We start from the raw sequence: 26,253 nt of genomic DNA on the forward strand, positions 1-26,253 counted from the left end.
ACAAAGACAAACGCATTCCGGAAATTTCAAAAATCTATTTTTAATATATATTTCAGACATAGCAATTATTCAGCGTAAAAGTGGAGACATTGAAACAAAACCTGGCCCATTTCAAAGAGAGGTTGAACAATAAACCAGTACTCCAAAGACAGGTACTCCATCTCAAATTATTATTTCAGCACTGATACTCTAATCCTGGTTGGCGATTACAACATAGATTACTTTAAAGATACTAGGAAACAGTACCTAAAACCTTTGCAGAAATATACTGTAAAATTTGAAAAGTAAAGCAACATGGAAAATGGAGGACAAGTTTTTTTATTCGATCACTGCTTGAGTTCTAAAAATTACGTTTTCTAAACAGACGGATCTGAGTCAATAATCAAAAATGATCATGTCACTATATTATATCAACAATCCTTGAAAGTAAAATGTAAATAGCAAAAGCCAGTATTTATTACGAGATACAAGAAACTATTAGATCTAAGATTAACCGTGAAACCGATCAGAAATAAAAAAAAACATTTGGAGCAAATGAAATCTTTCTAGGATGTAATGAAACTTTCAAACATGTATTGAATCATCACGCTTCTTTAAAAAAAAAGAAAGCAAAAACAAGAGAATGGTTGTTATCGAAAGAACTGCATAATTTGATCAAGGAAAAACATCACGTGTTTATTGAAGGAAAAAACCATAAATAACAGATCTTTAAGAGTTACAAAGTACTGAGAAACCTTGTTGACAGAAAATTACGTAAGGCATCTTAACGATTATAAAAAATTAGGCAGTTTTTATGAGAACCTAAGAACTTCAAAAGACTAAGTTTATCAAAAACAAAATTAAATCAAATAAGCAAACAAACTAATTGCAAACCTGAAAAAGGACAAATTGATATCAGATGAAACAAGTTTGCTAACCGTTGAAAATGCTTTGCCCTTGGATCCTTTAGGGGCAAAGAAATTGCCCCTAAGATCCCAACATTTATTATTAAGGAATCTGAATTCAATGTCAGGAGTTAGAAAAAAAAACTTCAAAAAGATAAAAAAAAAACGAAAACGAAGTGGACAAAGATATATACCTCCTTGGGCATTAAAATATGATGAAATGTCCATTGGAGCCAATTTGCTATTAACAAGTGCATAACCAAAATCACATTCCCTAAAAGCGACAGACTTAATCGTAAAAATTATGAGCCAATTCTGTTTCTCCATTCGCAAAAGTATTATCCTGAAAAAGCTTATCCTGAAACATGACAGAGCACTAAGATTGGCAAGAAGTTTTTAAATAAACCCCATTACGTTGAAAAGAAACAAACCATTTTTTTTGGATTGGGCAAAAGTTTTTACCTCAACATGTAGATAAGGCAGGATCTTCAACAAGTTCGTTTACAAGTAACAGGAAACAGTGTGTAAAACAGAACAGTTGAATCAGACTGGACGATGATAAATTATTGTGTTCCACAAGGTACTGTACTAGAACCACTAGTTTTCATACTTTGTAACTGATTTCTGGGTAGCAAAAGGTAAGGATTCTACTGTTTAACAATTCGCAGACGATACAGCAATTCTATGTTATGAAAAAATTAAAAACCTAAATTAAGGGCTAAAATATTAAAATATTAATGGAAGCTGAACAATATAAGAAAGAAAAAGTAATGGAAAAATAGAACTTATGGTTTTCAAATTTAAAAAGTTACCAACAGTCAATTGCGTTCCATTCAAAAGTCATTCACTGAAAGCAAGAGGTGAATGAGAGTATATAGGTGTTATTCTTGATATAAAATTGACAAACCAATAACAGCTTTATAAATTTATCAGCAAAATGGCATTAGCCATCACATCATTTTATTTGCTGAACAATATAAGAAAGAAAAAGTAATGGAAAAATAGAACTAACGGTTTTCAAATTTAAAAAGTTACCAACAGTCAATTGCGTTCCATTCAAAAGTCATTCACTGAAAGCAAGAGATGAATGAGAGTATATAGGTGTTATTCTTGATATAAAATTGACAAAACAATAACAGCTTTATAAAGTTATCAGCAAAATGGCATTAGCCATCACATCAATTTATTTGCCTTCAAAGGCTAGATTTAATCGTTTCAGATCTCTTGCTTTGTCGTGTTTAGAATTTAGAATTGAGTTTTCAAAGTTAGAAATCTTAATTAACAAAATAAACCAAAAATAGATGGTGCATAAAGTTTCGGATTCACATATGACACTGCTCATAATCTACTTCTTGGACAGAAGTCTCATCACATGACTATGTAGCATAATCTTCATAAAATAGATTTCTCGATAATCTCGAACAAACAAACAGACAAACACACATGACAACCAAAAGTTCCAAACAACCGTAAACATTGAACTTAATGTAAAGAAGAGTACATAAGACTTTTGCCCCACAACAAAATGTAAATCAAAATGGAGTCACAAATCAATAACAAATTTTGTTCGCAAATGATATAAATTTCGTAGAGGAAAAATCAAACAAATTAAGAAAAAGCTGTATGAAACAGATGCAAAAAAAGATAAATGAATGAGTTCATTTGCAATGAGAAATGAATGAGTTCCGGACACGATTGCAGGCTTTAAAAGTTTGTTTTGAAATATTTCACGAAAACAGGAAACTGAACCTTAGTTTTTCATTAGTTTTTCAGAGGAAAGATGTGTTTTGAATTGCAATATTACAACATGCAACTTTAACCTCGTGGTTAATCTAGTTAATATTTTTAAGAATTAAGATTGAAGAAACCCAAAAAACAGCAGCAAACAAACATACGGAAGTCAAAAGGCGTTCAGCGAAAAAACTTTTTGAATTTTTTAAAATTAGGGAAACAATTTGAAGCCTGAAACGACTCGAGTTACGTAGCTGGCTACATAAACTAAACATAACCGACTAAACGTCGGAAGAATTACTCTCGAACGACTAGTGGGAGATCTAATCAATTGCAGCTTGCTTCAGTCGGGTGGGGGGGGAGGGCTAAATGCGACTAAGAAGGTCAATAGTGGGCTTCAAATAACCACATTAGAGGTTAACATGTACCACTATACAGAATTAAAGTGAAAAATGGCACCAGTTTCGGCGCACTTTTCATTTGACTTTTAGTATTAAATTGCCGCCAATTGAGTTCAGCAGCTTGAAATTGTGATTGAGAATTTAAGATCACACGAAACGCAAAAAGTCAAGGGCGTAAAAGTCACTCGAAAATTCAAAACCGTCAAACAAAAATTTTGCCGAATTTCTTAAACAGAGTGAAAGAGGCAAAATTTGTTCAAATATAGTCTAAAACAGATTTGAACTTTATCATGGAATACAATCTCTCTCAATGATATTCAAAACCTCAACTCAGTGACAAAAATATTTCTAATTTCATTTTTAGATTCTACTATTGGTTAACTTTATTACCAAAAATTCACATCTGAGGTTTTCAGATTTTATCCAACAAACTACATTAAGGCCGCTGGGGAATGTGAACTTGCAGAAAATGTTCCAACCCCAGTGATGGATATTTTTCACTTAATTGACCTTTTAAAGATCAAATTAGAAAAAATATCGTAAAATTACAAGCTGTTCGTAAGGAATTGGTGTACCAGTAAAAAATAGTTATGAGTCAAACTACCAAATGAAATAAATATTGCCGCATTACTTGGCCGACAAGATCTATCATTAAAGAGACAAGTCAAGACAATTTAAAACAACAACAACAAACATTAAACATAGCTGGCAGATTACTAGGAAAAAGCCGCGAAATGAAATAAATATTGCCGCATTACGTGGCCGACGAGATCTACCATTAAAGAGACAAGTCAAGACAATTTAAAACAACAACGAACATTAAACATAGTAGTCAGATTGCTAGGAAATAGCCGCGAAAACAGCAGTCTCAGAAAGATTTAAAAAAAGACAAAAAATTCTTCTTTTCATTAAAGGCTGTGATGTTATTTTGATTAAAAATCTGTCTAACTTAACTGCTGCTTCTATTAGCCGCTCTTAAATAACCTTCAATTAGGGTGAAAAACGCTTAATTGAATTATCTCTGAATTAAGGGAAAGAAAAGTCGATTTGTGAGTAAGGAGGTCATTTTTGAGAGTGAGGAAAGTCACGGGTGACAAAAAACTTTTTCACGCCAATGAACAAACAACTCGCTCCAATAAGAGTGAAAAATGACGTCACACACAATTCAGTTGAAATTGCATAAACGAATGAATAAAAAGCAGATTTGAAGTGGTGATTATGACGTCATATGGTCGTAACAAAAATCTTGACGAAATCAAAACCAAAAGTAGGGCATTAACAGCCTCCGCTATCGCTGTGCGGCTATTAATTACAGCTAAGACAGGGTATATAATTATTAAAACATGGTAACAAAAATAAAACATCAGGAAAAAACAGGTAAATAAAATAACTTGTATTTCACTAAAAAGCAGACCTGAACTGTCCTCAATGCTATTAGGTAACAAATCGCCAAAAGAACAAAAGGCGACATAGATAAAAATGCACTAAACGTTTGTAACCAAAGGAAACCAGCGGCAAAAAACAAAAGAAATCATCAACAATTTATGAAAGACAGAGTTGAATACAATGAAATTGAAGCCTGTATTGAACAGGAAAGATTATAAAAATTCAATTCGGCCTAATTTGAGCATCAATGGTGCCTCTTTTGAAAGAGACTATGTGAAAAGACAACAAAAACCCCTTATAAGCTACAAAAATTTTGACCAGTAATTAAAACTATGCAAACAATTTTATGAAGACATAATTTCAAAAAAAAAATCTATCAGTTAAGACATCAAACCAATAGAATAAAGTTTAATTCAGAAGAAAGTGGAGTTTACCTGTTATTAACAGGACTAAATTACAATTTGACAAAAAAAGAAAAGCAGCGGAGTTCAAAACATGATATTTTAGAAAAAAATTTAAAGCCGTTAAAACTATTAGTTTTCAACTAAAGCATGATATGGGTTCAATTATATCTTGATATGGGTTCACTTATATTCCCAAACAAAGCAACTCAGACCTCTCGTTATTCAGAATATGGACGACTAAAAAACGACAATAGTCAAAAACAAAAATCTCAATTAAAATTTGTTAAAAACAGGGGCACGGTCATTAAAACTAAAAGCAATTAAATGAACACATTACAAAAGCTCAATAGTTTAACATAATAACGATAGGCGCCTTCTCATGACAACACCATCAACTCTCTGCGATGAACATATCAAGGGTCAAAACTGCCGGAACAGAAACCAAATTAGGATATAGTTACTCCCTCCGCTAAGATGGAGTCCGAATAATATTTGAAACCCCCGATACGCTAATCTATTTTTTTAACTCGAACTGGTAGGGGAATATAAACAATCTAGCGACAGGGAACAAAATAATGGCACACATTATTCAAAAAACATACCTAGCAATAGTTGCGGGAAAATATCCGCCATTAATTCCGATAACCAGGATTGCGATTGAAAGAACAGAAAAACTGCAAAAAATTGCTATACAGAAATTATCTTTATGGTGCGATCTACTTTCAATGGATTTTGTAGTTAGACATACTCGTGATTCTAAAAAAGGTATAGTGGTTAGTATCAATCAAATACCGGGCATCTAAAACTGACCTCTAAGGGTTTATCCCATTTCTATTTTTGATTTCCTTTTTCCAAGTGACTCAGTTCAGTTTAGACTGCTGAGCCACTGCTGTTTAAGATCGTTTTGAGCATTTTGAACGAAGAATGAAATATGCAAAAATGGGGTCCATATAAACCTTCAAGTCCGCAGTTTTGGTGAACTGAACAGTAGTGACTGGTAAATCTCTAGCAAAAAAATGCGACTAAATGCCTTCGAAATTAGCAAAATTTTCCCAATCCCATTTCTTTTGGAAAGTCAAATATGTGCGACGAAAAAAAGACTCAAGCGCAAAACGCATCAAAAATACCAACTGAAGCGCAAAATTGCTGCAAGTCTGTTTGAGAGCAATTGATCATTGTCAACAGTAAAATAAAGGCACAAATGAGGTTTTTAGTTAACAGGAGTGATATACTGAAATAAATTGGAACCTTGTTTTGGGCTGTGGCAACCACTGGGACTAACAGAGGGTTTGCGGAAGCAAAGGAACACCGCAGGGCTTTTTAGAAACCTACTAACGAGCTTAACCTGAAACCTGTCCTTTAATGTTTTGGATTAGAATGCTATCAGCACTCTGTCGCAACAGAAACAACCACAATAACATTTGCTTATCCGCTGCTTTGTAGATCGTCGAATTTGAGTCATATTCTAACGATCCATAACACAATCGACTAACGCAGGGCGAATTGCTGTCAAACGATCGGCGAGCGGTCGGCTTCGTCAGTAGCTAGACACGGTTTAGTGAGGCTAGCTTTAGCTTAATTTGAAGGGCGTTAAACGAGGGTAATTGATGATGACATCACGCCACATAACAGCAGCTGAAGTGTGGTTTCAACAAAAGAGTTAAGGAAAGAGAGAGAGTGTGTGCGCAAGATAAAACGTGAAAGAGAAAGCGAAGGTGAAAGAAAACCCAACCAAGAGACGGGGAGAGAGCTAGGAAAATATTCCATGATCAGATTCGACTCTGCAACTTCTAGTTTTCTAGCATTGTTAGTAAGCAGTGAAAATGTTCAAAACGATTTTTTTTGTCTCTGGAGTTCTGTCAAATAACCCATCAGCAAGACTTAAAAGGCTTTGTTAGCCAATAATGATCGTAAAACTCAAAGGGAAAAAATTCAGAAAATTGAAAAACAATTACAAACTTTAAAATCTTGGTAAAATTTGTAATATTAATATCTCCAGAACCATCTCAATGTCTCAAGAGACTATCCAGTTTCCAGTTTTGAAGCCCTTAATAGTTTCCCTAGCTTATAAAGATCCATAAAGTTGGAACATGACAAATTTTCAAAAATTTGAAAAAAATTTTAAATTTTATCAAAAAATTGCGAAGTCGAGAATCTCAATCACTCTAGAAACTAAGCAGCAGCTTACTATAAAGCCTCACAGGAGGTACCTGGGCCCCTGGTGCCAAAAAAAATGAAATCACTCCAAAAAATTGCAAGTTCTATAAAAAAAATTGCTAAAATTTGTGATATCAAAAAAATTTGATTATTCCAGGGTCAATACTAATTCGATAACTTATTATCAAACCCTTAAGGAGGTTTTCTGACCCCTGGGGATGAAAAAACCTGGATAATGAAAATAAATGTCAAAAAACCGAAGAAAATTGCAAGTTTTTTCGAAAAATTGCTAAAATTTGTGATACTAAGAAATATTCCATGGAAAAAAATTTGGGTATTTTTGTTTGGATTACATTAGAAAAATATTCCATGGAAAAATAATTTGGGTGGTTCAGAAAACTGGGTGTTTTTGTTTGGATTAGCAAAACATACTGCTATAAAAAAAGTCAAAAAAAGTACTTGTCTTGCAAAAATGACTCCTAAAAATGACCTTTTAACCCTGAACTATGGCCTTCCTAGTAGCTTCATCCCACTAAGCACTTGAAGGACTACTAAATGCAGCTAAGGGCCCCTAATGAAACTTAATGCCCGCTGGGTGCTACCTGTTTATCCCGTTTTAAGGACGAAAAGTCAAATGGGTCAGACAAAAAACCGTTCAATTGAAAAAATCGCATAAAAATATACCCGGCAGATTGCCGGAAATTGCTCTCCTTGATTCCCATAACCAAGACTGGGATTGAAGGAATTGATTTTTGTACACAAACATTTTTAAAGTGCAAACTATTTTGATGTCATTTTGGAGCTTAACATACTCCTGTTTCGTAGCGAGACAACACAGGGCTAGTATAAATACCAATAGGCATCAGAGATGATAACTAAGAACAAATTTCGAGCAACGGGCATCTAAAATTGGGCTTTATTGGTTTATTCCGTTTCTATTTCTGATTTGGTTTTTTTGATACTGACTCTTGTCTATTTTGAATTGCTTTGCTGAGCAACTGCTGTCTAAGAACTATTTTAGCAGAATAAGAGAAGAGTGAAACTAGCCTATAGAAGTCAAAAAGATTTCACGCAAAATGTTGAACAAGCTGAGAACTAAGGTAAAGCGAAAAAATTTTATTCGACAAAGTTAAAAATTAGGAGCGCTATAATAGCCGGCTGAGAAGCTGAGGCGGCTATTAAAAAGATCATCAGGACTAATATAATTGCTACAAACTTCGCTGGAGAGCAATTAACTACAAACTTCATTTGAGAGCAATTAATCACTTGAACGGCCCCCAACTAGCCTGGGCGCTTCGAAAGAAGAGGTAAAATATGACATTTAAGATTCAGAAAACAATCACGAGGTCGTCACGAGATTCCTCAAAACTGCATGTTGTAGAAAAAGCTTATTATTATTTCAAACAAACATTGCATTGTACAACTTGTAAATAAAACTTAAAGAAGTTAAGTTTTTGCTCAATAGCACAGGATAAATGAATAGCTCAAAGCTTCAGGTTTTTTCTGGTGCGAGGATTAAAATTTCATTTCTCAACACTAATATCAACTCTGTTCACTTTGATATAGCCTCGAATCTATTCAGGAATCTAGCAATCAATCTAAGACTGTCTTCATCATCGATACCGGCCAGAATGATGATCTCGATGTTGCGGCCTCGACGATCCTCCACCTGAGGGTCGGTAACCCCCACTATTTGAAGGTCTTCCCCCGCTTCTTCCATAAAATGGCGGAGATTGTCCCTTTCGACTTCTGTATCCCGAACCTGCTCCGGTTGGATAACGTTGACTTCCACCTGGAGGAGAGGCATAATCTCTTCTGGGAGGTTTACCATGGTAATCACCGCCATATCCACCACCTCGTTTCGCAGGACTCGGGCTTCCACTTGAGGAGCTTCCACGTCTTTTGCGATGGTGTTCGGGAGACATTTGCTCAGGTACGATTCCAGTAGGATTTTGTAACTTTTCCGCCGCGCGCTTCCGGTCTCGCGCAACCATCTCGTCTTCTGTAGTGAGAGGAAGCCAATAGATACACGGATCTGCTTTTGTCTTGCGGAAGAGGTCATCCAACAATTTGACTGGCGCTGCTTTCTCTTTTTGTTCTCGTTCCTTGCGAAGACGTTCCTCTTCCTCTGAAAAATGAGAATTGCGCACTTCAGTCAATCAAAATGACAATAGGACTTAATTCCTCGTTCTTAAATCATGCAAAATCATCAGCCTCTTATTAGGGACCTTTACTGCACAAATGAGTTCCTTTAACCTTAAACAAATTCAAACTAAACAAGTTTTAAAGTGCAAAAGTAATTTTATTGAAAGAGGTAAGTCACGTATGATCAAAATCTAATCACGCAAATAACCTAAAAACTTTTGCTAAAGCGAGTAAGAAATGACGTCAAGCGCGCAAATGCCGTTAGTGAGAGGAAGAAGTCATTCAGAAAATTTGACTTTTTCAGCTTTGCTGTGTGAACAAATGTAAAACGAAAAAAGAGCGTCAGACGACGAAACAAAACACATAGCAGGACAAGTCCTGAAATACAATCCAAGGAATTGAATGAAAAACAGGCCTACTGTACCTGACCAGCAGATCAATGGAACAATCCCAGCCAAAAAGACGAAATCTCGAAAGTTGAGAAACTAAAAGAATCCAACTAAACAAAATGAACAATTGTTCCTAAAACTCTTGAAGCTTTTAACCTGAAGACCATTTATGACACAAAGCAATATAGTCACTAACACACGCAAAAGACTTGAAAGAGCTTAATTTGACACTAAACGTAGATATTTGAAGATATTTTTCGAAAATGTGTCTGGAAAAAGTGTTCAAATTCATTTTTTCTCTGTGGAGTTCTGTCTTGTAAGTCATCAGCAACATTTACAAAGTTTCGTTGGCCAATAAAGACAGTTAAACTCAAAAAATGACAAAAAACAAATCAAAAAAATAGAAAACAATCAAAGAAATTCAAATTGCAAGCTTTATTTAAAACATTTTTTATATTTGCAATCTAAGAAAACAGAAATCTATTTTGTTGCAACTAGAAAATCTGCAATAACATACTAGCAAACTCAATAGCAGCAAACCCCTGGCCACTGAGGAAAAAGACTAAAGTTTCAGGAAGTCAAAGAAAAAATTACAATTTGAAAATCGCTAAAATTTGTAATATTAAAATCTTGAAACACATTCCCCATTACCACTAGAAACTATGCAGTAACCAATTATCAAAACCTAAAAGAAATGTTTTGGCTGTTCAGGTTAGAGAAACCTAAAAATTGACAACAATTTTCAATAATTTGAAAAAATTAGCTTATGCAATCGCCAATAAAAACTTTGCAGTAAACTATTAACAAATCTTAGACGAGATTTCTTGCCCCCTGGAGCTGGAAAACTTGAATAATGACAATTAATGTCAGAAAATTGGAAAAAACTGCAAGTTTTATCAAAAAAATTGGTAAAACTCGTGACGTTGAAAACCATTCCATTACCACTAGAAACTATAAAATAACCTATTATTGTGACCCCAAGAGCTGAAACAACAAAAATATTCAAAAAACTTGAAAACTTTTTAAAATTAGAATAAATTACAGTGTTTATGTTTGGCGTACCAATACATATGGCTCTTAAAATGGCCATAAAAGTAATTACTTCTTGCAAAAGACCTTTAACAACTTATACAAACCTCAATTTCAGACTGGTCCAACAAAAAATCCGAAAAAAGAAAAAAATGCAACATTTTGGGCTCAAAAACTTCTGAAACTGACCTGTTAAACTTGAATTACGGCCTTCCCAGTAGCTTCACCACTCTCAGTATTTGAAGAACTACTAAACGCGGCTAAGGGCCTCTAATGAAACTTGATGCCCGCTGAGCTTTACCTGTTCATCCCGTTTTGAAAGCTCAAAGTCATGAAAAAAGGTGTGAAAACATCTTACAAAAATAAAAAAAAGACAGAACACCAACACAATCCAATTCTTGGATTGTAAAAAAACCAAGAGCACCGCAATATAGCTTCGCTCAGCTTAAAGCTTCGCAGCTATAATTAAACAATTGTTTTTGCTAACGAAATTATTGCTCAAACAAATATTTGTACCTGCTGAAATCGAATTTCAAAACCTTTGCCTATTTATTTTAACGAAAGTATACCCGAACGAGATAAAATGCTGGCCATCAAAAATTAGAGCAATTAATAATTTTTCTGATTTCATCAATGTTAAGAGCCTATGAAAAGCTACATAGCCTACTTCATAAGGTTTGCTTACCTTTCCGTTTTTGCTCCATTCGATCCTGGTATCTATCGCGCATTTCCTGCTCACGCCTCGCGCTTGATTTCCCAATATCATCTCTCGCATCTGGCCTCCTGCTCTTCTCTTGGGGATGACCACCGCGAGAGGGCGAGTGCTGGTCCACTTTCGCCATCTTATTGCCAATGGGGTAGTCACTGAAGGATTCATGAGAGTCCGAGCGACTTCTGCGCTTCCATTCCTTGGTACGCCTTGATCGACTTTCCAGTCCGGCTGCAGTTCGGATTATATTCGGAGATTTTCGTCCACCAGGTCCACTTTTATCGCCACTGCTCCGTCCTTAAACAATTTCGGATACTTAATATCACGATCTTTGGCAATTTCCGAGAGCCACTACGCAGCTGATTTGGCACCCTTTTTTAAGGTGTTTGTATAACCGAAACCAGCTTTCAAACCAACGACGGAAACGCCGATTTGGAGGTACTTTATACTATACTAATTCAGTATTTTTTTTGTAAAAACTGATGTCAATGTCATAAGAGCCGGGCCTAAAAATATATTTTTCATCTTAAGGTGCTATGGGAACTTCGCAATTATAAAACTGTCCCCTAAACATTTGTTTGCAAAAAAAAGATCACCTAAGTGTTCAACCCGCCCGTTCCATCCAAATCGCTCTCCGCTGTCACTTCTGCGCTTCGTGATTTTCTTAAGGATTCCTCTGACGTCATCTAACTGGATCTGACTGACAAACTCCAATTTGAGTGTCTTCGGATTAGTAGAGGGCCACTTGCAGCCAAAGAGAGCCTCACGACACTGCTTCGCACTGTCTTCTTGCTTGAACTGAAGCACATCGGTTTCCATATAACTCAACTTGGTTTTAATTGAACTTTAAATTGCTTAAATTTCACAAATTGCTTGTTTGCATTACAGTTCAAAGCATCCAATGCCATCTTTCCACTTTAAAAAATCAAGCCTTGAGCTTCCTCATTTGAAGATTACAACTGATATACTTAATACATGGCAATAGCCAATGAAACTGAACATCCAAGTTGTAAAAAAATATTAAAACTATTTCAATAGGCTTCAGAGAGACGTACTTTGACATAGCACTGTGACTTAATATCATCAATCCAAAATTCTTCTTGAACCATCTCTCCAAAATTGGCCAACATCGCCTTCAGTGTCACTTCCGTAAACGGTCTGGTCAGCCGCATTACATGCACAATAGTTGAGACGGGGTTTCGAGCTGGCGGTACTTCCTGTTCCGGCTCTCGTTTTGGAAGCGGTCCCAATGTTATGGCCGGTTGGCTTTTAGCTTTCTCCACTTCTTCATTCACATCAGCAGAAGCAGAAGTATCAGGAGTGGCAGTGACCTCTTCTGCAGATTTGCCTTTGACTTTGACTGTCTTCAGTCCTTGAGAAGAGTCCACATCAGAAAAAGATACTGAAACAGCGATCAAACTACTCAAAAAATTCTGAGAAATGAATGACCTTATCAAATGTCCTCTCAAATTTAAATACCGACAAACTTCACAGATTGAACAAACCGAAAGCTATTAAAAATATCTCTGAATTTTATAGAACATAGAAAAATTGGAAAGCAACGCAGTCTGAACTTCGCAACACTCCCAAAACAGCAGCTGTAGTGTAATTCAGTAAATAACTCTAATTCACTCACTCTGAGCATGCTTAGCTTTGTGCTCGCCTTCCTCCAAATCCTCCTCCTTGGATTCCTTCCCTTTAACGCCTGAATGGCTGCTTTTCTCACCATCACTTCTCTCCTTATCTTTGCCAAGTCCTTTCTTCGGAGTTGGTGACGGTGGAGATGCACCTTCTTCTGTGTTCTGTGTTGTTTCATCACTCATGTCAACAGCAAGATCCTTGTCATCCTTGACTGTTGATTCCGAAGTTCTTGGTTTAGAAAGACTGCGTTCAGCTGAATCATGCCGATGACCAGAGGAACGGCTCTTTGATTTCTAAAGAGAAAACAAACTTTTATAACAACCGTCGATTCAGCAGTAGTTTTGAAATAATGGATAGATACACTGTATGAAAAACGGAATAGCATTTATAGGTTCAAAAAACGCACAGCATAGAATCTTGTATAAACATCTTTCTGCCTGCAAAGTTTTGTTTAAATATAGCACACCATTTATTTGCATAACAGGTCTCAAAAGGCTCAGATTATTTATTAAGCCCAGCAGTTTATTAAGCTCGCAAAATTAAATAGGAAACTGTTTTCTCCGCCAATTGATCACTAGTCACCTAACAATTATCAGAATTGAAGCGATATAACTATTACAACCTTGCTTTTTCTGTTTTCTCTCTCATCGTCTCCTTTCTTTTCGCTAGAACCACTCTTGCTGGAAACAATATTCTGAAACACAGAGATCGATTAATCGCACATATTAAAAAAGTCCATTCATAGTTTACATTTTGGAAGCCTTTACTCAATTGAACCAAAATTTTTTCTTACGTTAAGGACATCAGTTGAAATGACTATGTTGGAGGCATTTTGTGACGGGTCATTGGATGTCGCACTTGCACCTGATAACGTCCCTCCGCCAGAACTACTGCCAGTTGCCCACTTTCTCTTTTTGTCCTTGCTACCACTGCTCTTTTTCTCAATTTCCTCTTTCCCAGCTGAAAGCAACAGAAATGTGATTAAACTTCTCTCAAATACCTAAGCGTCTTTCAACATTCATTGTCGAATATACTGTTGTTCAAGGAACCTCTGAAAATAAAACCATTTAGACCACCTACGTACAACGTTTCCAATACTCTAACAAAAACGTACATACATTTAATCGTTCTCTAATGACTTTGATGTTCTCTACGAGGAGTACTCTAAGAGAAAAAGAGAACATATTTTCACATCAAACTTACCTTTTTATGTGAAAGCCTCCTAAGGTTACATTACTTAGTGGACTTTGTAATGTCGTTGACTATGTGGACCTTAACATTTTGTGCGAGCGATGCTGTCCACCTGGGGTGTTTAATTTAACTTTCTGCAATTTGCTTTCAAATTCTTTGGCCCCGGAAAATCAGTGGGAAAGTAGATCTATACATCTTTTCAAGAGCTACAATTAGTTCAGTAAGCAGGTTCCAGTGAATAATCAAAGAAATAGGCCACTAATAAGATCGAAAGTTTTAGAAAAGAAAACAATTTTGGGCATTTTCATTCAAAAGCCAATTGAGTTCAACTCCAATTGACTTCAACCTTTTGAAAAGAAAATTAAATCACGCAAAACTCTTAAGTGAACAAATAAAAGGCAATTAAAAAGCCAAAAACGATGTTCAGATTTTGGATAAGAAAGACGCACAACTACAAAAATTGCTCGAAGCATCGGAAGCAATTAAATAAGACAGCTGCGATTACCTAAATAATCATTATTATTCTGTCTTAAAATTATCTGTTAAAATGTTAAACTGTAGTACAAACGTTAATAACAAAAGTTGCATTCAACGAAAAACCGATAAAAATAAAAGCTAAACATCATGTAAGAAACTCAAAACCAACAGAAAAACAACACTGAAAATATTTTTGTAGAAAGTCAATACGACACCAAAATCAGAAGTAATTTCCCGGCTATTATTAAGCTATAACCTATCCAGCAAATATTCAGCAAAAAGGTCGCAGCTGACCTTAATTGGCATGCAATTAGGACAAAAACGATTTAAAAATTGTTCACTAATTTGTGCGTCAAAGCACAAAAAAGCATAAATTTATTACTTTTCAGCAGTTTCAATAAACCGTATGCTTAGAAACTAGAAAAGCTCGTATAAAAGTGCACAGCGACGTGATGAGCTCGGCCTTTCCCACTTTATCCTGTTTCTGAGATCCCAACGTGATATCGATCGGAAAAAAGAGTTCAAGCTGAAAGGGCTTTAAACGGTGCACTTTTCATTTGACTTTTTTTATTAAATTGCCGCCAATTGAGTTCAACTGCTTGAAATTGTGATTGAGAGAGAATTTTAGATCACGCGAAACGCAAAAAGACAAGGGAGTCAAAGTCACTCGAAAAGCCAAAACTGTTCAACGAAATTTTTGCGTAAAGACACACACGTTTACAATAAATGCTATGAACTTCGTTCAAGAGCAATTAATCAGCCACAACAATTTTGAAAACCAACCAAAAGTTGCACTAGTCTGAATCGACACCATTTCACGTGCTGAAGAATCTTTTCGAAAAACCTCTCAAGATTCGCAAACTCAAAACAGACCAGACCGACTAACGACGGATGAATTTCTCTCAAACAACAGACGAGGGCAGTTAAGTTAGAGGGGTGTAGCTTAGAAATGTCTCAGGGGTGCAAAAAAGCAATCCCACAAGTGACCAAAACCGGCACCTCCCAGTTGGCAGCCTGACATCTTAACCACTTAGCTACAATGCTTCTAATTTCTTTAGCTCACAATCGCTCTTACCAACGAGGGAAACTTAGATCAGTCAAAAATTAAAAACTAATGTATCAAAAAGTCACTCCAGAAGTCAACAAATGTTCTAGAAAAAAAAGCGCAAAAACGGTCAAGCAAAAATTTTGCATTAAAAAGACGCGTTTACAACAATTGCTTCAAACTTCGTTCGAGAACAACTAACAATATTCACTAAATGAAAACAAGAGTGGAATCTTAACTGCGAACAACTGCCCATAAGACAGCAGAAAGTACCCAACAATACCCAATGTCTGTTTGAGGGCTTGAAATGAAAGTTTCCCTAGAGACTATTTCGAACTTTGCAAAAAAGAAAAAAGAAAAGAAAAAGAAGAATAGATAAGGAGCGGCGGGGGGGGGGGGGGGGGGGAGGGAGGGGGGAGCTTAGAAAATCGAACAGTATTAAAATGTCTACAGAGCACCTATTATTGAAATGCAACAATGCTCACCCTCTGGTGCCTCGTGGCGCTTTCGTATCTTGACTGGTTTTGACGTTGATCGCTGAAACAAATTACACAGTTAAATTCCTCATTGACATTTTTCACTGGGTAAGCTTCAATGAATTTTTCACCAGTAAATTTGCGTACTTATCGCTCTGAGCACATGTAAACTAAATTGAAATTAGACTGAACTGATAAACTGTATAAAGGACCGGTACAAAGTTTTATGCACTCACTGATTGCTGTAGTTTACTTGAGGGGTGCCCTCAAATTAAAGCCAGCATCAAAACTCATGACCTGCTCCTGGCTGGTTCAAGCCAAAAGGTAAGCTCAAAAATGGAGAACGAGAAACTATTAAGATGTAACGATTATGAACCAATGTGGAACGGAGTAATTGATATTTTCACAATGTTTTCTGAATTGGTAAGTTTGCTCTAAAAACAGTTCGTCGCAGAGAGTTGTTCGTTCTCTGTTAGGATGGAGCTGGCATATCGTAGCGACCAGCTTCCAGGGGTTGCTTTGTGGCAATGGCGTTCCACAGAGAGCAGTTTGGGTAACTCAACTTAACTGCTTTTGGCCCTCTTTAAGCGGAGAGCTCGCAACCCTGACAATTGTGGGTAAAGCTTGCGCCAGTAACAAAACCCAGTAAAAGCAAATGCTATCGACTAAACTTCCACATCCAGTTGACCTGTGCTACCATCAGATATCACTACTTTCACCACTGCTTCACACAATCTTCGAAAAAAATATTCATACATCCCAGAAACGACTACACGGACGGCGTTACCAATCCCAAAATGTTCTTGACAGATGCAAAATTGACAGCGGGCTGACTTGGTTTGGGCACGCCAATTGGATTGGGCTCGACAGATTGAACTCGACCGCCTCAGTTATGCCCGAAACTCTTGACAATCGATGGTTAATTAATCGATGACAAGCATAGGCTTAGTTTTCATCGGCTTGTCACTTATTTCCTAACTCCTACGTTGACAGTTCCACATGCATGACTACTGTAAAATTGCCGGGGTCATGGGCTCTTGTAAGAAGGCTACTATAGTTGACTCCGGTGTCCTTCTTAGAATTGCAGTCCTTAAGGCTTGGAATCACTCACTTGACGTTCAAACACGCGAGTTTTTCACAGATCTTTGCATATCGAACCGATGGCTGTCAATACTTCCAGCGTGACTCGGATCCAATAAACTTCTACCAATTGATGCAGCTGTTCGGACGACAATGTCCATCTTCGCCTCATTAGGCCAATATAAAATCGACAGCAGACTACCATCACTACGTTTTCCGTCATCCAAGAGGCGTTTTTTTGTCAGGTGTGGTTCCCCACAGACAGACTACTGGACAAGACACAAGATTACAGGTTGAAACTGGATGATATTCGCTCGGCTTCCGTGTCTCTTTGACGTATTTATTGATTGAGCCATTTTTTCCAAAGGCGCAAATCAGAAGTGTGCTTGATGTCTTTGATGACATAAGTTTTCACATCTTTTAATCAGGTCCACCACTAGGTGCATGCTTATACCGTGAAGTCTTTCTAGTGTACCCACTCTTGCTTCAAAACTGACAGGCCTCCGAGCAACGTTGTATTGAGGATCACAAGCTGTTCCTATTACAGTGCATGAACATTAAAATAGATGCCTGCTCATTAATAAAAGCTTCAAGGATAATCAAGATCAGCTCATTTCTCTCACACTCCGCCCCTAATAAAGATCATATCTCGTCTTTTTCGGAGGTTCCATTAAAATATGTTGGACATTTTTTATCTTGCGGAATCCCAATCTTACTGTATCTTATTATGGGGATTGTATCTTACAATTATTGTACCTTAATAGGGGTTGTGTATCTTATATTTTGTTGTAGATGCATGACCTAAATTCTATAATTGCAAGAATTAAAGAAGTACTCACGACAGGATTGACAATTTTAATATCAAAAGATGGTCGATCACCCTGGGCCGGAACAACCACCGTCTTCTGAACGGTTCCTTCCACTTGACGAGAGGTGTCCTCCTTCTCTTGTGGCTGCGACGGAGTCGACTGAGCATCCAGTTTCTCACTCTGTTCTCTATCACTATCTTTGCTTCCACTCTTTTCACGTTTTCTCTTACATTCCCGCTCCCTCTCCAGCGATTCATTATCTATATCATTGTTATCATCGTCGTCAATTTCACCGTCATCTCGAGACCGATCTTTATCGCTTGTAACAGCAGATCGTGGAGTAATTACTTCGCCATCTGCAACAAAGAGTGATGTGAGAATAATTTCATTACTAACGGACAATTATCTACAGATTTCTGATTACAGCATAGCTGGCAGCTTTCCAGAAAATAGCTGCGGTAAGTTCATAGACCTGTGATCCCAAAAAGTAGACGAAAATGAGACCGCTTTAAGAATTAGAGATAAAACTGTCTTTGATTGATAAAGATGTATGTACTGCAAAACCGCCCCGAAAAACCTTCAATTAGAGTGCGATGTCCCTATTTGACTTCATATAATAGGCAAAATCATTTTGAGAATGACCAAAAAAATTTCCATTCACATGAACAACACTAACTGCAAAGACTGAAAACTGACGTCGAGCACAAAAATCAATTTAAAGACTGCATGATTGAATGAGCAAAACCTGATTTGATGCAAGCGTGACGTCATATAGTTTAAACAAAAATCTTGATGACGAAATAAAGAAACCAAGAGAAGGCCAATAATAGCTCCACTCAGATATGGCTATTGCAGCTAATAAAACATGACCTGAAAATTGGTTGAATCATGGAAACAGTGTGACGTCTTAACTTGATTTTAAAAAAGATTTCAAACATACCCGGCAGATTGCCGGAAAATAGCCGCCGTTGATTCCAATAAGCATGATTGGGATTGAACGAATAGAATATATTGAAAAAAAAAGAAGATTTTTGTACAAAAATATTTCTTAAGTCCGATTTATTTTGATGGCATTTCGTAGTTGAACATACTTCTGTTTCTTAGAGAGAGGCTACAGGGGCTACTATCAACACCAATAAGCATTAGAGGTGGTAACTAAGACTTATAGGAACGACGTTCAAATAGCGGGCATCTAAAATTGAGCTTTATGGGTTTATCCCGTTTCTATTTCTGACTTCAATTTTTTATACCGACTCTGTTCATTTTGAATTGCTTTGCTTAGCAACTGATGTTCAAATTCACTTTTAGCAGAATGAGAGAAGAGAGAAACTAGCCTAGAGAAGTCAAAAAGATTTCACGCAAAATGTCGAAAAAGCGGCAAAATGGTAAAGCGAAAAAAAGTTTGACGGAGTAAAAAAACATAGCAGGACAAGTCCTGACGTACAATTCAAAAAATTTTCATTGACTAAACAGAAAAACTAGACCTAGAATGGACTATGAGTGCAATAAGAAAACCGTTTTTAAAAAATCAGATCAAAAAACAAGAAAAAGAACAAAAAAAACAATGTCAAAATGCCGCATGCGAACAAAAAAAAACCACTAGCGAGAAATGAAAATTTAATTCAAACAAAAAACTAGGCCTAGAATGAGCTGTGAATGGATTGAAAAAACGATTTAGAAAAAAATCCGATCCAAAAAATTAAAAAAACAGTAAAAATCAGAGTTAAATTGCCGCATGTGAACAAAAAACCACTACCGCGAAACCGAATTTTTGTTCAAACACCATTTTCGCACTCTACTTTAAAATTGGAGCGAAAAAACTTCACGCCGCAAAACAACTCGCTTTTTCGCTCCATTTCCTGTTTCGGCGTGACCAAAATCACTACTCCAATTTGACTTCAAAAATCATGAAAATGTGTGAACAGATCTTAAAAAAAAAAGACAGCGCCCCAATACAATTCAAATTCTTTGAATTGTAAAAAAAATACGAGCGCAATAATAGCCGGCTGAGAAGATGAGGGCGGCTATTAATCAATGCACAGTGGTTTAAACAAATTCTAACAAGGATATTTCTCTCCCTGTACTCATCCGGTGCCACAAACCACCTGGACTGCCTGTAATTGTCTTACAAACTTATGGAAAGCATGAGCAGACCGTAAAAACAACCAAACTCCAGAATCGACCCACAGTAAACGTGATCAAGAAGCATAAGCACTGAAAATCCTCAAGATCATGACAAGAATCAAAAATAATTTCCACTTGCACTGCACAAAGCAAAGCCAAACGCAAAAAATGCAATTATTAGTGTCTCATAGAATACTATCTGACTTGTTCGTTCTAAAATCTTTTTTTTATATGATGGCGCTCCAAAAGTCACTGCTATCAGTAGAGCATTAAATTCTTCTATGTCACAGTAAGAGCCAACCAAGTAACTCAAAAACATAAAAGTAGAATTGCAATCATGTTACTGACTAACGTCGGGCGAATTGCTCTCAAACAACCAGTAATCTGGCTTCGGTAGTAGCCAGGTGGGGGTTTAGGGATGCCAGCATTAAGGGGTGAGTTATGTGGTGTCAAGCACTGTGGAGTAGGTTTGAGATGTCTGGACAAGAGGGAGTCCAAGTAGCCAGGTGGAGGAGGGCGCACGGGGGAGTGCCTGAGGGGGCTCAAAATTTTTAGATCACGAACCACAATTCTTACCATGAAACTTTTTCTTCAAAACAGTTTCAATGAATCACATACTTAGACTAGTAAAGCGTAAGGGCCTACGAGAGCTGCTCAGTCACTTATTATCAGCCCCTCCAGTATGTGATAAACTTGTTTATCTTTTTTGAGGACACAAATTTATAAAGGGTCCGACAAAAAAAAGCGATCAAACGAAAAAAATGGCGTTTAAAAAGATCAAATGACGTATGTAGTTGCTACATCTTCGAGAGCAAATAAACAAAACCGACTAAACTCAGGCGAACTGGTGTCGAGCGGTTGGCTTTTTAATCAGCTGGCTGGGCTTAAGGAGGATAGCTTTTGCTTTACTGAGGAGCATGGAATGATGGAAGTGGGGTAGACAAGGGGCATGTGGGAGACGCGGTGCTGGGTGTAGCGTGCGGTATTACCGCGCAATGACGTGTAGGAGGATCAAGTGGTGTTACGGAGAAACCAAGAAACGCAATTAACACCACGAAGTTGTTTCCTTAAGTTTCGCTGAATCGCATGCTCGGACATTAATAAGGCTCTTAGAGAACTGCTTAGCGACTTGATGCCCTGTTCATCCCGTTTGTGAGGACATAAAGTCGAAACATCCGAGAGCATTTGAGAGCAATTAAGAAAGTGTCCGTTTTATGCAAAAAAAAACATCACACCCTTATCAAATAAATTATCCAAGAGATAACGGAAAACCGAAACAGCAAAAGAACTCAAAAAATGGGTCAAAAACCTATAAAAACGACCGAAGTAGTTTAATTACATAGAAACTAAAAAGGTATACAGTTCAAATAAGTCGATAAATGAAAACATGGAACATCAGCCGCAACTGAAGCACTAAAACCATTCCACCTTCTCTTAGCTCGAATTTAGTTCAACAGAAATCAAAGTTTTGACAGGTGCAACATTGACCCTTCTATTTTGTGAACAATCAAGTCTCTGGACTGTAAAAAAAAACTCTCAGATAGACCTATAATAGCTAGCATATTGACTGTTGAGAAATGATCATTATTATTAGTAGCATAGAGTGAGGCATCAATTAAAAATTCAATAGTTTGAGTACCAATCATTCACAATACAAAAGTTTTCTTTTGCTTTCTACAATTAAGCTCATCATGTACAAGCTCCAATTGAACACGCGGGAATACCAAACGCTCAAAGCAATTTTAAAGCAGGAATTCGATGGCGGTATAATCTGTATACATACGGGCATCTAGTAAATTTATTAATACGAAACACAAAGGAGCGATGGTGCAAGGGAACCCAGTCGAAAAATTTGAAAATTAGTGTTTTAGTACAAGTTAGTCACAGGAAAAAAATTCAATTTCTTCAAGTAAGCTCATCGGGTACAAGCTCCAATTTAAAGTGAAGTCTGTTCCACTCATCAGGAATTGCATGACAAAATGATCTCTATCCAAAAGCACTTTAACAGCAGGAATTGGGAGGTTGTATGCATACTGGCATCTCGTAACTCGATCATTATCTTGTAACTCTATCATTACGAAACACGAAGGAGCTATGTTGCTAGGGAACCCAGTGGGGATTAAAATTTATATAAAAACATTATCAGAGGCAAAAGGTGCGATACAAAAATGAGTTTCTGATTTTGAACTCTATCCTTGATTTCCAGTCATCTCTACGCCTTTCAAGCAACATAGTTCGTAGTGTTCGTAGAGTTAATAAAAGTTTGCAGAGGCATTCTAATGAGTGAATTTACTCATCTCTGCTAATAACATTCCATCACTAGGAACACCTATGAAAACATGAAAAATGTAGTACAAATAATCTCACGCGAATAAAAAAGCTTCTGAGTGTAGAGGTCAAGTCAGAAAAAAATCCCTGGGCTTGGAACGGACGACAAATATCTCAAGAACTGCAAAACACATCGAATAAAGAATTGACTGGAACTCCAGCCCATTACCTAATAACTTGAAAAAAATTTTATTACAATATACTAAGTAGTTTCAATCAAAACAGGAAAAAATTGAGCAGAGCATAGCAGAACCTGAAACAATTTTCTTCAAAATTCTTTACAAGATGCGAGTCCAAAACAAATCTACTGAACAGACCATGTGAAATAGTTTTTTTCATCAATGAAAGACTTCCATATGTTAAACAAAACAAAAGACACGCAGAAGACAAGAACTGGATATTCGAAACATTTTTTTTTTAATTTTTTTAAATTAAAATTATTTAAAAGTTGGAACTGCAGAGGTCTTGCTTTACCATCTCAGTTAAAACAGAGACTACTCAAAAGAAACAAGAAACGACAATCAAATCGCAGAAAGGCAAAAGAAAACCAAAAACATAAAGCAATTGTTTCACTTATTTCAATAAAGACTCCTAACATTCAATGCCTGCTCAAAAAACTGCACCCATGGGGTAGTTCTAAAGAAGCAATTCAACGAAAACTTAATCTGAAAAGCACAAAAATCCGAAATAGTAGAAAATTTACGAAGTATGTGAAAATTGACTCATTTTAACCAATTTTATTTAAAAGAAACACGAAGACTAACACAAAATAGATTGCCAGATAATAGCCGTGAGGGAGATTTATGAGATACATAATTGAAAATCGATTGCAAACTCTTAATTTCAAACTTTGTCTTTCAATTAAAACATTTATAAAAATTTATTTCGGGGTTGCCTCTATCCAATTTTGGTCACAGGATAAAAATTATTGATTTAGATTTAGTAACTCCTCATAGAAACCATGATAGTCTTTTATAGTTTTCGCAGCCATTGATATCAACAATCCTACCTTCAGCAGTTGGAGTTTCAGGAGCAGTGCTCTGAACATTCTCCTCGGCTGGATGTTCGATGTTGACAGTCAGTTCATCCGAATTTCCAGTATCGTCGAGAAAAATTTCATCTTCAGCATCAACGTCAAGATCTAACATCGGCATTTCGGGCTCCTCTGGTGCTTCATCAACTCCCGCTGCCTGTGCATTTTGTTCTCTATCCATGAAATTTTCCTGGGGTACCTCCGTTGTTCTTGCGGGAAGGTCATCTGAAATCGGCTCAGCTGTTAATTCGGCATCATTAGATGGTGAAATAGTGACAGGGTCATTTCCTAGAACAACTGCGCTATCCATTGTAAAATCTGACTCTCCGGAAACTCCATTTTCGATGGAAGTGAAATCATCGGCCTCCTCCGATCGCCCATCCTTTTTTGCCTCTTCAGATTCCTTCAACATTAAAAGATTAAATATGCAACTAAGATCTATTTCACTACAAATAAATGTGTTCAGGAAGTTAATTACACACCGTTGCTTCGTTGATTCGAACAATGAGTTCTTTTTTGGTGCCGGTTTTTGAAAGGCCCAGCTTTGAGCATACGTCTCTCAACTCCGCAACCTTGAGCAGAGATAAGTCTTCAGGAACAACATCCATTCTGAAGAGTAAATTTCTATACAAACAAAGACGCATATATCGACTTTTTACTGTCCATCCTGGTACATTCAATCCAAAAAGATGTTTGAAAAACAATAATTTCGGCTGCAATAAACGTAAATTCACAATTTGAGGGGTCTTCTCCTAAACAGTTCCATGTCTCTGAAGGACTTCCATCCTCTGCGTTCGATTTCTGCTATTATGAACGTGAATTCACGCAATTTGGGAAGTATTCTATTACATTCCTAAGGAGTTCCATCCTCTGCATTCAAGGCTCAAGGACGCTTACGCGGCACGAAATTGTTGATGCATCAATGGGAGCTGTGGTTGAGGAAGGGAGGCTGTTAGTTTGACTCATCTACTTTCGCCATTAGTTGTTTGTTTTCTAATGCCGTCTCCCTTGTTATACTTTTTCTCAGCTCATGTTTGTATACATTATCATTTTGTTGTTGTTGTTGTTGGGGATTTTCTTTACAGAAAGGAATTCTCCCGATCAAAAAAGTTATAGAAAATTAGTCCATGTCTCTCTGCACAGGACCAGCCGATATTCAACCAATGTTGGTGAGGGGCATTTCTTAATTTATGTAAAAGAAACCAATTTGTCAAATTAAAATTACTTCCGATATTTAGAACAAACGTTTTCGAACTTTATGTTCATCTTCAGGTTAAAACTGTTTCACAAATTGTTAAAGGATAAAATGAATGTATTTACATTTGTCTGAGACCACAATTAAAACAATTCTGGAAAATATTCTAAAAAATTCAATCAAAAATTTTTTCCTATATACAATATTAAGCCTATTTACAACTCATAATTACATCTGTTATCAATTTCTGAAAAAACATTCCTATTCCGAATTTTTCAATTTTGACCATGTTTTTGCATTTTTAGGGGTGTTGGGAATTTGCCCTAAACCTAAGTATCCTCTTGTGGAGGTTTTACAAACTTCCTTTTGTCAAGCACAAATGTTTTTTGCCCTATGTATCCTTATCTAGTCAAAATTAAGATTTAATCTAATATTTTAGCGTGAGTTCCCGCCCCCTTTATTCATCACGTGTGTTTAGTGCCGGCTTGCTGATGTATGTACCTTCGATAGTCATTAGCTTTTCTAATATCCGACAGGCGTCCAGAATTTTCCATTCAATGTCATTCGCGGCGCCGCAACATTCAACCAGATGTTGACCCACCTGAGAATCTTTCTTTTCATTTTCTGTTATCCTTGTGGTAACATGCCGGCTTGTTTGCCCAGCATAGACGGATCCGCATCCATTACATTTTTTATCATATACCGCGTGGATTTCAGGTCTCTATCGAAAGATTATTCAAGGGTGAGGAGGCATGATCTTAGTTTCCGCGTTATAAAAACCACTTAAATTAGCTTTTTTGACAAATTTCCAATTCACGTGCAAAATGCGATTCTTTAAACCAATTTCCTTGCATGTGTCTGTGTATTTGCGAAGCCAAATGACTGCCAGAGGAACAAAATCGTTTCGCGCTTTACTGTTTGTCCTTTTGGCGCCTTGAAGGTCTTAACGACTTAACATATGGAGTGTTAACGATTTAACATATGACTAGCTTGCCGCTGTCGAGCCTCTTGAGATTAATGATCTTACAAATATCCACCTAGTACAGGATAGGTTTACCGAACCTGACTTGAAAAGGTGAAGGCCCGCAAAAAAGAGACCCGCTGAACACTACCTGAAGACGAACAACGCGTTGCTTCAAAGCAATCTATAAACTGATTTTCAATTGACAGAATATATTTGTTTCCACTTGACACGGGTAAAGGTCCCATAATGTCCAACGCAACTTGCCCAAACGGATGCAATGCTTTCCAAGTTGTCCGGTTGTGTATTTGTTTCTGGTGTAGCCACTTTTTTTGTCAGCATACTTCGCAATAACTTACTTACTCGTGAACATTTTTTCTCATCCCAGGCCACTAGAATCGTTCTCAAACCCTATCAAATGTCTTCGCCATACCAAATATTCCGCAATGTTCATGGAAGAAAGGTAGAATTTCATAAAAATTGCCCTTTCGATAATTATTTGCGATAAGTTTTTAAATTCGTCAGGTTGGTGATCTAATGCCTACGCGAAAAACAGATCATCTGCAGTCGCAGTTAACAAAAAATGCGTATTTTTAGGTTTCAAACGTCGCTTCAATGTGTATGGAGCCAAATTTTGGAAGTGTAAGAAGTCGAAGAG

At 36.8% G+C, this 26,253-nt stretch overlaps 1 protein-coding gene across 1 annotated transcript; it reads right to left on the reverse strand.

Annotated features, from left to right (window-relative positions):
* Nucleotides 1–8,266: 8,266 nt before the first annotated feature.
* Nucleotides 8,267–24,072, reverse strand: LOC142336411 (uncharacterized). The gene is made up of 11 exons (XM_075385216.1): nucleotides 23,922–24,072; nucleotides 23,416–23,842; nucleotides 17,985–18,310; nucleotides 16,075–16,126; nucleotides 13,670–13,836; nucleotides 13,499–13,570; nucleotides 12,872–13,169; nucleotides 12,291–12,637; nucleotides 11,832–12,033; nucleotides 11,212–11,532; nucleotides 8,267–9,091 (listed from the first exon to the last, which is right to left on the reverse strand). Exons 1-11 carry the CDS (start codon nucleotides 24,045–24,047, stop codon nucleotides 8,577–8,579), a joined length of 2,853 nt encoding a protein of 950 aa, XP_075241331.1. The 5' UTR covers nucleotides 24,048–24,072; the 3' UTR covers nucleotides 8,267–8,576.
* Nucleotides 24,073–26,253: the final 2,181 nt, after the last annotated feature.

Source organism: Convolutriloba macropyga, chromosome 3, assembly GCF_964194025.1.
Source record: "Convolutriloba macropyga chromosome 3, txConMacr16.3, whole genome shotgun sequence".
NCBI lineage: Eukaryota > Metazoa > Xenacoelomorpha > Acoela > Convolutidae > Convolutriloba > Convolutriloba macropyga.

Excerpts from the sequence above, each read along its gene's own strand:
- LOC142336411 (XM_075385216.1), bottom strand. The coding sequence starts at position 24,047 with ATGGATGTTGTTCCTGAAGACTTATCTCTGCTCAAGGTTGCGGAGTTG. Across the intron at positions 18,311-23,415 it reads TGAAACTCCAACTGCTGAAG|ATGGCGAAGTAATTACTCCA; the intron begins GTAGGATTGTTG and ends TCTTTGTTGCAG. Across the intron at positions 12,034-12,290 it reads AGTCACAGTGCTATGTCAAA|TTCAAGCAAGAAGACAGTGC; the intron begins GTACGTCTCTCT and ends GATGTGCTTCAG.